General features: G+C 42.4%; 1 protein-coding gene across 19 annotated transcripts in view; it reads right to left on the reverse strand.

The window, feature by feature from the left end:
- The window catches only part of LOC129775329 (ATP-binding cassette sub-family C member Sur), a 185,822-nt gene that overhangs the window by 80,228 nt on the left and 92,729 nt on the right, over positions 1-12,865 (reverse strand). For all 19 annotated transcript variants that reach the window (XM_055779971.1, XM_055779965.1, XM_055779969.1 and 16 more), the window contains 2 exons: positions 12,677-12,839; positions 113-574 (listed from right to left, as the gene is read on the reverse strand). In XM_055779971.1, coding sequence (XP_055635946.1) covers positions 113-574; positions 12,677-12,839 — 625 coding nt within the window. The remainder of the gene's footprint in view (positions 1-112; positions 575-12,676; positions 12,840-12,865) is intronic.

The following is a 12,865-nucleotide window of genomic DNA, read 5'->3' on the forward strand; positions in this document are numbered from 1 at the left end:
TCGCCGTTCGAACACTGTATTACATTGTTCGATTTCGAAATACTCGCTCCCTCGCATGAATTCCTGTACAACTCAAACATTACAATCACACCCGCATACTCATTCAACATACCTTCGACAAGCGGATCGGAACTTCCAGACCGCAGGGTGGCATTTTCCTCACGTTGGGCCCCATCTTGCTGCTGCCGCTGGACGCCATTTTCCGGCTCATTCTCATCGTACACGTCTAACGATGCGTCACTTTTGGACAAATCCCACGCAGCAGCTCGGCTGCCGGTCGCCGAGTGACAATCTCTTCCGGCCACTTCCGGCCTCCGAAGGAATGTTTCCAATCTTGTCGTGCTCACCGCCGCCGATAGGATAATCGGAATCGTGATAGGAAAGACAAACAGTGGCACCGTCAGTTGATTAAACAGTGCCAACGAGGCAAACAAACGGGCGGCGGTGAACTGGATTCGTTTGCCCGGCTCCTCCCGAGGAAGCTCACCGGTTGCGCTCAGTTCCTCCTCCAGGTGGGTAAAGACAGCTACCGTCACGAATGTTATCAGCACCGAGGAGATGTGTGTCAAGAGCACTAAGTTGATCATGAAATGAAGAAAAACGATGGATGGATAAATTTTATTAGGTTCTCTTTTCTTTCAATAATGGTGTCATGCGGTTAGTGATGGGTTGGTTTGAATAAATAATACCTAAATCAAATTATTCTTTAGAAGTATTCTTTTCTGTGGTTTCAATTCTGAACTATTCGAAACGTTCAAAGGTTTCAAATGATTTGCACCCCGAACAACAGCACAAAAGCATCACAGCAAGTCGATAGCAGTAAGAATGAAAGTAATACATTTAGGTGCCCTTTTCATCCAGAGGCTTCACTTCTTTTTGTATGACATAACAATAAATCCAGCATACTCGCTTGAGGTGGAGGCTGTGATTCAGTGCCAGCCTTCCGACATCGACATTACTTTGATCTCCAATAGTCGTTATGCAATTTTGTAACTGAAAATTCTGTGAGCGTTGAAATGCATCCGACATTTGGACAAAGATTCACATTGGTTCGGAATAAACGATTTGACAAATTGATAGAAATGAACATTCTCTTCTGTTCGTCAATACAAGTATCCGTATCGCTTTTACATATCAGAGTTGATTAGTATCCATCCATTGATGGAAATATTACAGAATGAATTGTTGCTGGTAACAATACTAAACTGTACCGTATGCCTTTTAAAAACAAACGAAGGATAGCTGTACGCAGTATCAGAACCAAACCATGTATATAATTTAGTTAAAAAATTTCACCCAAGGGGGGTACATAAAATCGGGGTTCTCAGTGAGAAATTTTTCGCAAGTTCGAGTTTTTTTCAACTTTTTTTTACGAAAAAACTTATCTCAAAAACTATAAAACAAAATATAGGTTGATGGATAAAATTCAGCTAGTTATTTAAGTTATTCAAAAATATTAAAACAAATTTCAAAAAAATAATCGAAACAGAATTGTTTTGAAAATTAAAATTATTTTTTTCTTTAAAGCATATATTTTTAAAATTCTGAACAAAATTTTTTTGAAATGCTCATATAATTACCAACAAGGTATCCATACATCGGAAGAAGGGCATTGGTACAGGGAAATAGTTTTCCTAAAAACAACTTTTTCAAATTTTCTTTGATAAATTACTATGAATGTTTAACTCGTAACATTTTAGTGTGTAGAATCTGTCAAACGCGAAAATTTACACATAAAAATTTTACGCGTAAACATTTTTTAACATTAATCACATTAATTCAACATGCAAAAGTAGTTCTGGTTTTGGTAGGATATTGAATATAACAAAAAAGTGTCCGAATTAAAAAGGTCGTCCGAATTCAACAGTATTACTGTTGCGAACTGGACACACTGCCACAGAGTTTTTTTTGAAATGATGATGATGGTCCCACCTCTTTCCCCTACAAAGGCTTGAGCGGGACGAGTTATCTTATTGATAATAATTGAGTTACTGAGTTTATTACATCATACTAACCAGTAAGCACATTAAATTGGAAAGAAAACGGACTGGTTATCCCGCAGACATAGATTACTAATCGATAGAACAATTTAAGCCTTTGTCTAAAGTATTCATTCCATGGCATGTCGAGAGAATTTCCAACCCGGGAAGACCCTAGACCGATCGGGAATTGAACCCAATGCCTATGTCAGTATTAGCCATGAATTTTCAAGGGAAATCCCGCTTTATCAGATCCCCGGCCACGGCCTGCAATTGCGATCGTTTCCGAGTTCTAGTAGCTGAGCAAACCCAAGCCTTATTCTAGCCGACACTTCAGGCCCATCACTTCACATATCCCAAGGCATGTCAAGAAAATTTCCAACCCGAAAAAATTCTTGACCGATCAGGAATTGAACCCAATACCTATGTCAGCATTAGCCTAGAATTTACAAAGGAATTCCCGCTTCACTGGATACCCGACAACGGTCTGTTAATCGTTTTCGAGACCAGACAGCTGAGCAAACCTAAGCCTAATTCCAGCCGATACTTCAGGCCCTACATTCAACCTGGGGTATAAACGTGTCAACCTGAATCTGCAATGAGATCCGCCACAACACAGAAAAATCTTGATATAATTATCTGTTGAGAAGATGAATTTACAAGTATTCCGATTGAGCTATCCCTAGCTTACCTCAGGTTTCCACATTAAACCCATTGGAATGACTTTGTTTTATTCGATCAAAAATTCTTTTGCTTTTGTTCAATCTCACGTTTCTCTATGTTTGCCAACGCGCGCGGGCTCAAACTATTGCAGACTTCACAATTATTTTTTAAATTTAATTGAATAACTAAGATATATATAAAAGCAAAAAAAAAATAAAATACCATCATCACCATAGTCTTGACAAGAAAAATACACGGACACACATACACTCAAAAGACAATAATTTCCTCGTTTTATGAAATAATGAAATAAGAGTTCGCAGCGACAGTAAAAACGGAAACGGTGGAGATTACAAGAACTCGTGACAGTGACAGTTGTTCCACGTCATTTTATCAACGAGCAGCGAAGGAGAAGAACGCGCCGTTGAATAGTTCCTTGAAGTTTTTCAACAAATTAATTATTTAACTATAATCTAAATCTGAAATTGTTCTACTAAACATAATTTGGAGACCGAAATTGTAAGTTGAATTAAAATATTCTTTATTAACCAATTATAACGGAATATAAACTTTCGCAGCTTGAAGCTTGTCACGTTCTGAACATAACCTGTGCCTGCTAAATAGAAACGGTCGAACCGAAAAAGAAGCTTTCCGGTAGAAACAATTTCTTCAAGAATTTCGTCGTATCATGGACCAGAACGAAACACCATTGGCAGGAGAAAGCAACTGCAAAAAATGCGACCGTCCGGATTCCGCCGACAACATGGTGCAGTGCGACCAATGCAACGATTGGTATCACATGACATGTGCCGGGGTTACAAACTCGGTGGAGGATCGTTCGTGGAGTTGCAGCAATTGTGTGGTTCCTGTCGCAAGCGACGCCGTGTCTATGAAATCAGGATCCACATCGAAGTCAAAGCGACCGTCGTTGGTGATGAAGAAGCTGCAGGAAGAGCAGGAGATGAAAACGCGACAGCTCAAGGAGCAGCAGAATTTAGAACGGGAATTTCTCGAGCGGAAGTACGCCTGTCTGGAGGAGGTTATGGAGGAGGAAGAAAATGCCAGCGTTCGAAGCCGTATCAGCGACGGAGCGAGAAGGAAGGGAGCGCAACAGTGGGTTGACACGTTGCCTACTGAACAGGAAGGAGCAGCAGCGCAGATGAAGCCGATCATTTCCGATCCAGCTGAAGCAAGAAGCAAGTGCGATCCCGAAGCAGATAATCCCGAAGCCAGTACTACCGAAGACGTCAATACAGCCCATCAATCAACGGAATTCAACGCCCAAACTGAGTCCAAACAAACAGGAAGTTATCCCCCCATGTTAGGTAACACTTTACACCCTAAACAGCCACGTCCAGGTAAGACCAAACAACCTTTACCGCCAGTAAATGCTAACAGAGAACCAAATGCAAACGATATCGCAAACCTTGAACATCTAACCAGGCAATTTGGTTTCGGTGCCATCGAAAATATAAACATACCGACCAATATAAACTTATTCACTCCCTCGCCTTCGCAATTAGTGGCAAGACAAGTTATGCCCCGCGACCTTCCAACCTTTTCCGGGAATCCAGTCTGCCGGATTATATATGTCAGTAACTTTATGACTTCAACGTTGGCGTGTGGCTATAGCCCCGCCGAAAATTTGATTAGACTGCAACGCGCTCTAAAAGGTCCTGCCCTGGAGGCGGTTCGCAGTCGCCTTCTCCTTCCCGAATCAGTCCCCCATATAGTTGAAACGCTCCGCTTATTGTACGGACGTCCGGAGTTGTTCATGCGCTCATCGATAAGGTCCACTCCGTCCCCACGCCGAAAGCAGAAAAATTGGAATCTCTCATCGAGTTCGGGATGGCAGTGCAAACACTATGCGACCATCTTGAAGCTGCAAATCAACAGGCTCATCTGTCAAACCCGTCTTTGATGATCGAGTTAGTGGGCAAGTTGCCAGTGCACATGAAGATGGAGTGGGTGAAATATATGGAGAACAGTGAAGAACCTAATTTGAAAGTTTTGTTTGGTGAATTTATGCGAGGAATTGTGAAGTCGGCGAGCAGAGTTACGCTGTACACTGGAGCAGGAGAAAGGAAAAGAGAAGATAATCGAAGACAAAAGCGAGCCGTAGTACATTCACATACAGAAGCACCGCAGAATACCAATGTAGGAGCCGATAATACCTGTCCAGCGTGCCATCAGAGGGGTCACCGTCTAAAGGAGTGCAGAACTTTCAACGCTTATTCCGTTGATGGACGATGCCGCTTCGTGCAACAGCAAGGAATTTGCCGCAATTGTCTGAACGCCCACGGCAGACGTTCCTGTCGCAGCCCGGGAGTTTGTGGTGTTAACAGATGTCAAAATCGACACCATCCGCTACTACATTTCCCACGTTCACTAACATCGACAGCAGAGAACCACATATACCGAAGCATCCAACCGTCGCTCTACTTCAGGATAATCCCTGTGACAGTACATGGAGGAGGGAGAAGCATCACCACGTTCGCTTTCCTGGACGATGGCTCGTCCGTAACTTTAATTGAGGATGGGTTGGTGCGACAGTTAGGTATAGATGGCGTAGAGCAACTGTTGTGCTTGAAGTGGACGGGAAATATGTCTCGTGTAGAAAATGAATCCCGAACAGTATGCTTGTCATTGTCCCAAGGAAATCAACGTCCTTATGAGTTACGAAATGTACGAACCGTGAAGGAACTGACTCTTCCAAGCCAGAGCATGGATGATGAATGGCTGTCGAAGAAATATCCACATCTCCGAGGAATTCCGGTACAAAGCTATAACACAGCAGCTCCACGATTACTAGTGAGTATTGACAACATACGGTTAACTCTTCCGCTGAGAATCAAGGAAGGCGGAGGCAATGAGCCAGTTGCAGTAAAGACTCGCTTGGGCTGGTGCATATACGGAGGGCAAGGCAAAACTACAAATACATCGCCCTTAAACGTACACACGTGTGACTGTTCATCGGATCAGAGTCTGCATAAGATGGTGAAACAATTCTTCGCGACGGAGGACATCGGGTCAAGACCAGCCGAGCCGGTAATGTCGGATGAAGATAAAAGGGCATGTAATCTACTGGAGCAAACAACGAGAAGAGTGGGCGATAGGTATGAAACCGGTCTTTTGTGGCGATTTGAAGACTTTGCACTACCTGACAGTTACAGAATGGATCTGAAGCGTCTGGAGTGTCTTGAAAGGCGCATGAAACGGGAACCGGAACTGAAGATAAAAATGGCGAAACAACTTGAGGAATATTTGGCGAAAGGTTACATCCGTCGAGTTACTGCGGAAGATCGTGAGCAATGTGATACTAGGCGGGTGTGGTATTTGCCGCTTGGGGTGGTTTTCAACTCGAAGAAACCTGAAAAATTGCGAATGGTATGGGATGCAGCAGCAAAGGTTTGTGGAGTATCCTTGAACGATATGCTCCTGAAGGGTCCGGATCAATTAGCATCGCTGCCAGCGATATTGTTCAGATTCCGGCAGTTCACGGTGGCTGTTTCCGCCGACATAGCAGAGATGTTTCACCAAATTCTTATTCGAGAGGTAGACCGTCATGCTCAGCGATTCCTGTGGAGAAGTAACCCGTTTGAAGCACCTGAAGTGTTCCTGATGAATGTCGCCACCTTCGGATCAACATGTTCACCAGCGTCCGCTCAATTTGTGAAGAACAAAAATGCAATGGAATTCGCCGAAGTGTATCCCCGAGCTGTACAGTGCATTGTAAAAAACCATTACGTTGATGATTTGTTGGAGAGTTTCGAAAGCATCGAAGAAGCAGCTAGAGTGATTCAAGAGGTACGATTGATCCATAGCAAAGGTGGATTCAATATCCGTAATTTCCAGTCGAACAGTGCCGTAGTGCTCAACGGGCTCGGTGTGAAGGAGGATTCGGAAGTGCGCTGCTTGGATATGCAGCATCCGGACAAAATTGAACGTGTTTTGGGGCTACGCTGACGTCTTAAGGAAGATCTTCTGGGGTTTTCTACATTGATGCAGCCGGAAATTCAAACACTGATAGCTACAGGAACTACGCCTACCAAAAGACAGGTTCTAAAGTGTTTGATGAGTCTGTTCGACCCCATTGGCTTACTATCCACTTTTACAGTGCAGGGAAAGGTCCTTCTACAGGCTATTTGGAGATCCGATACCCAGTGGGATCAACAGATAAATGAGGCGTGTCACGCGCGGTGGCGAGAGTGGGTTCAGCTGTTGGATGATGTCCAGCGTCTCCAAATCCCTCGTTGTTACTTCTCGGGGGCAACTGCAAAAAACTATCAAAACGTTCAACTACACGTATTCGTCGATGCGAGTGAAGAAGCATACGCTGCAGTAGCATACTTTCGGATCGTGGATCAGCATGGGAAAGTGGAATGTGCGCTAGTAGCTGCCAGAACGAAGGTGGCTCCTATCAAACCAATGTCAATACCACGATTGGAACTACAAGCAGCCTTTCTGGGTGTTCGATTGATGCAGTTTGTTACGGGAGGCCACTCAATAAAAATCACCAGGAGAGTTTTTTGGTCGGACTCGAGCACTGTGCTATCATGGATCAATTGTCACGAACGCCGTTACAAGCAATTCGTTGCAGTACGCATTGGGGAAATCCTGACAGAAACCAACGTGTGTACCGTCCAAAAAAAACGTAGCAGATGCAGCAACGAAGTGGGGAAAAGGACCAGATCTCAGACCAGACAGTGAATGGTTTAAAGGTCCGAGGCTATTGTGGAGCAATGAGGACCAATGGCCAGTAAATTTTGCACCAAAAGTTGTGATCGCTGAGGAAGAAATTCGATCGATTTACGTACACCAAGAAGATTCAAATTCCCACATTCAATTAGTACTTGATCTGGATAGATTCTCCAATTGGAATCGGGCGCTACGTGTAGCAGCGTTCGTCTACCGGTTCATTGGGAGAGTTCGTACGAAGGCGAACGTAAGGGAACCACAACTGAGAAGCCTCACCCAAGTAGAGTTAACTCAAGCCTGGAGGCATTTGATCCGCGCCGTCCAATGGGAAGCCTTCTCGAATGAGCTCATCATCCTGACGCGAAATCTACAGCTCCCAGTTGAATCACAAGTTCCTCTAGAAAGGCATAGCAGTATCTAAATATCGGTTCTCACCGGTGCTGGATGAGTGGGGAATTCTACGAGTAGATAGCAGAATAGGAGCAGCGAAGAATGTTGCAAGTGATGCAAAGTATCCGATTATTTTACCGCGGAAGCATCGATTGACTCATCTAATCGTCGATTGCTTTCATAGGAAGTACCATCACGGGAGTCCAGAGACCGTAGTCAACGAGGTTAGACAGCAATATAGCATTCCGAGGCTTCGCACTGTTGTAAGAGCAGTTACTGGAAGATGTCAAGTATGCAAAATCAAGAACGCTCGGCCACATGTTCCAAGGATGGCTCCGCTTCCATTTGCTCGGTTAGCGTCATTTTCGCGACCATTCAATTACGTCGGATTGGATCTCTTCGGGCCACTTCTTGTAAAAGTCGGGCGAAGCAACGCAAAAAGATGACACTGTTTACATGCTTGACGATTCGTGCTGTCCACCTGGAAATTGTTCATAGTCTTTCGACAGAATCCTGCATCATGAGCGTGCGTCGATTTGTAAGCCGTCGCGGGTCACCCTTGGAAATCCACTCAGACAACGGGACAAATTTCCGGGGGGCCGACGGAGTGCTGCAGAAGCAGATGCGGAAAATCAACGGAGCGATGGAGGAAACATTCACCAATACAAACACGAAATGGGTATTCATCCCACCGAGCACTTCCCACAAGGTCCGTTCTGTCAAATCAGCAATGGAAGCAGCTAATGGAGGACGGAGATTGGACGACGAAGGCCTTCTCACTTTAGCGATAGAAGCAGAAGGAATTGTAAATTCATGGCCGTTGACGTATCTTCCTCTGGATTCCGAGGAGGCGGAGGCCCTAACTCCCAACCATTTTCTCCTGGGCAGTTCAAGTGGCGTACGGCAACCAGCAGTGAAATCGACGGATGAGGCAGTCGCACTCCGGAGTAGCTGGGGTCAGGTTCAGCACCAAATGAACTCCTTTTGGAAGCGCTGGACGCGAGAGTATCTACCAACTCTCACACGAAGGACAAAATGGTTCGGGGAGGTAAAATCCGTGGAAGTTGGTGACTTAGTCATGGTCGTGGAGGAAACGAAGAGAAATGGTTGGATAAGAGGTCGGGTTAACAAGGTCTATGCGGGGCAAGACGGACGGGTTCGGCAGGTATTGGTTCAGACTAACAGGGGAGTAATTCGAAGGCCAGTCTCCAAGTTAGCAATACTGGATGTGGCACAGGTCGGTAAAACTGGACACGAAGCTCTTGATGACCAGTGTTACGGGGGGGGGGAGATTGTTGCGAACTGGACACACTGCCACACAGTTCACAGCGCCAGTAAAAACGGAAACGGTGGAGATTACAAGAACTCGTGACAGTGACAGTTGTTCCACGTCATTTTATCAACGAGCAGCGAAGGAGAAGAACGCGCCGTTGAATAGTTCCTTGAAGTTTTTCAACAAATTAATTATTTAACTATAATCTAAATCTGATATTGTTCTACTAAACATAATTTGGAGACCGAAATTGTAAGTTGAATTAAAATATTCTTTATTAACCAATTATAACGGAAAATAAACTTTCGCAGCTTGAAGCTTGCCACGTTCTGAACATAACCTGTGCCTGCTAAATAGAAACGGTCGAACCGAAAAAGAAGCTTTCCGGTAGAAACAATTACCGTTTAAAAAAAATTGCCAAAAATCTACCTTTCAGACGGAAAAACAACCGAGTGCCGAAAAAAGAATTTTTGTAAAAAAAAGTTTCGAGATAAAAGTAAATCTCGACACTCCATGCAGTTTTAAGACAGTTGGCATCAAAATTATTATTATTCTTGTTTGGAAACACCTATTTATGATATTTCGGCTTTAAAAAAAACTCTAGTTTTGACGTCAGCGACACTAGTAAATGAAGTCCGATGAGCTTATATTTAGCATAGAGTAGTTTTTCGTGGGAATCAACATTTTTTAAGAGAGTCCAGTTTGAAAATTCGAAGGTCACTTTTTTCCCATACATCCATTGGCACTCTGACATGTATTGGATGGCACTAACGTTCCCAGTTGAACTTTTGCCTTCTCAACGTAGGTATTACTTGCGTCATTTTTATTAGTAGTACTTAGTTGAGATTTCTATGCCGAAAACACACCTCGAATGTATTCTGGAGTGCAAGTCGGAAATAATTTCAGTAAGAGATGAGAGTTTAAGTTTTAGTCCAGGTTTGGCTCAGATTTAGTTTTCCAAGTTGGCTTTTTCCAATTGCGCAAAAAAGGAACACGCTCTTCAAACATAGGTTCTGATAATAGTTCGAGCTACGTTTCACTACGTTTCATCAAAAGTGTTATTCGGTGAAAACTGAAGATAAAAGTTTTTGTTACGTCGCGCCGCCACTGCCGCTACACTACTGGTTCGGTTCAGGCTCTTAATTGCTTCGCGAATTGTGTGCACTTCTTAGTGCAAGTATTCATTAATCGACCCTCGTCAGTGCCACTAAATATTTGTAAGAAAGAATTTATTTTTCAAATTTCTATAATGCTTTTGTCGCTGGCAGTAATTTTTTAGCCTACGATCAAATATGATCCTCTATCACCTCATGAAAGATTCCGGATATATGTACCATTTTTATGTAAGAAAGGTGTTTTTTGATTTTGTGGGGATGATTCAAAAGTAAAATTCTTCTTTTATATTAAAAAAAACAAAACAAAAATGAAGACTGTATATAATCGAGTCCGCCCCGGACCAAGTTTCAAAAATATTGATCGAGCTATTATTTGGAAAAAAAAATCAAGTAAAATTGGAGCACCTACATGTCTCTCTCATTATCCGCGAAATAGTCGGGTAAGGTCACCGCGTATAAAGAAAATCGCGGATAACGCAATAAAGGGCTAAAAATGAGGTGCAAACACGAAAAAAAGAGATTTAAGCATGAAAACTACGTTTCATCAACACATAAATCATTGAACTATCCATCTGTAAGGTCGTGTACACCAAAGATCAGATAATGTGATAGTCATGACCAAAACAAAAGCGCAAGACCCTACCACTCAGTGACAAATTTCGGGAAGGTCTATAGAAGTACTAGTGAAATTGCTTTTGCGGTTAATTCGCACCGCGGATCATCCGCTCGCGGAAATTCGAGGTTCTACTGTATACCAATTGTTCTTCTTCTCGCTTCGGTCTATTCACTGCCATCTTGGTGTGCTGCGGTTATCACATCAGATTGCTACGTAACGAACTACACAACCTAACAAAACCTCTGTCGATTCTCTCACCTCGGAATGGCACATACAAAGCAGGTTAGGCAATAGTAATGAAATCAAACCGGAAATAGAGAAAACCATCCGGAACCACCCTTTTTGTGTTCGATGAGCAAAAAAGTCACCCACAATACGATGGATGAAAATCTAAACGTCAGCAAACAGTGTGTACAACTATACCCATAAAGCGGGGTCAAAATGTGAAGAACGTGATGTCCTATCGATAGCAAAGGATTTAGCCTAGTGGTATCAGTTTTGAAAGGATATCGGAAATGTTTATTTTCGCATTGCTCTGAAGAAAGTAACCGGCAACTCGTGTCCACTGCGTGAGTCTTTCAACTATTGAGCATTTCATTCGTTTGGTTATTTCTTTCGTTATTTCCACCATTACAATAGAAGTCGTAGCCACGTCGAAGCCAAGAATGGACAGTCTAATACTGGGTTTCTCGAACTATGTTGGACAAGAGACCCCTTTTCCAGAATAAAATGATACCATCGACCCCTATAGCTAAATTTCTTCAAACGATTTATCTTTATTTTATTCATGCAAAATGCAGGTCGGACTCGATTATATACTAACTCAGTTATACACTCGACAAAAAAAAATTGAGAAAAAGAGTGCGAAAACGAAAACTTCAAGCGATTTTTGATTCGTTGTGGAGGTAGAGTGTAAATATCCTGATATTTAAACATTGACTAACCGCAAAATCTTACCAAGCAACCATGAATAGTTACAGAAAAGGCAGATGCATTAGTTTTTCTCAATTTGTATCTTATTTTATTATGATGGGCATGTTTGTGTACTGTGAATATGTGGAAGAGATTACTGCGAACTGAAATGAGTTTATGCTAAAATTATTATTGCGGCGCTAAAGTGGAAAAATGCAATTGAAAATTTAATTTAAAAAATCGATTTTCTCGAAAAAACATCTCTGGAATAAAATTTAATATCAAGGAACGCAATATACTTGGCTAAAAACGATTTTCTCAAAAAAAAACCTCTCTGGAATAAAATGGTGTATCAAGGAACGCAATATACTTGGCTAAAAGTCTTGCATACATTGAAAAAGGAGCATGAGAGAAAACAATTGGACGATACTCCCTTATGAATTTCTATTATTGGGAAGATTTATCTGAAATAGTATCATGAGATCATTGTTTGCCTCTAAAGCTACATCCAAAAATGAAAGAAAACAAATCGATGCTATTAAGAACATTCAGAGAACTTCGAGTATCATTCTGAAGGACCATAAGAAATAAGATTTATAGAGCCTGGAAGTATTCTACTTTAAAAATTCCAACATTATATTGATTCACAATAAGTCTATTTTGAGTAAAACTATATATCAACTACAAATCAGTTCTCCGACGCTCTAATATATTTATCGGAATTTTATATAGATTTAAATATCTCACTCTTGTTCACAGCTTGTAATAATAAATATTGTCTCACTTCCAATCAGACATTTACATGTAACTCTGGAAATGAAAGATGAATAATATGATCGGTTGTGACAGATCTGCGTTATTAACTCAATATGCTTCATTAAACTCACTTGAGCAATTATTCTATAGTCCAACTCACAACGGAAGTAAACTAATCCGCGAAACCTTTTTTTAAATTTCTGCAACCTTCCTGTCTGACGCAGAACCAACCATGAGCTGTTTGATTGAACAGAAGAGCGAAAAATTTACTTACTCATTAACGTCCAGTAGCACGAATCCAGATCGAGATGCTTGAGTTCCCGCCGGCGGGCGTGCGAAATTTTCTCCCGGAAGACGCCCTCCCAGGCGCTGAGTTTAATTAATTTTATGCCCAGCAATACCTCATTGATCCGCCGGAGACGCTCGTCGGTGCATTCCTGCTCCAGATCCAGATCCCATCCGG

Source organism: Toxorhynchites rutilus, chromosome 3 (assembly GCF_029784135.1).
Source record: "Toxorhynchites rutilus septentrionalis strain SRP chromosome 3, ASM2978413v1, whole genome shotgun sequence".
Classification (NCBI taxonomy): domain Eukaryota; kingdom Metazoa; phylum Arthropoda; class Insecta; order Diptera; family Culicidae; genus Toxorhynchites; species Toxorhynchites rutilus.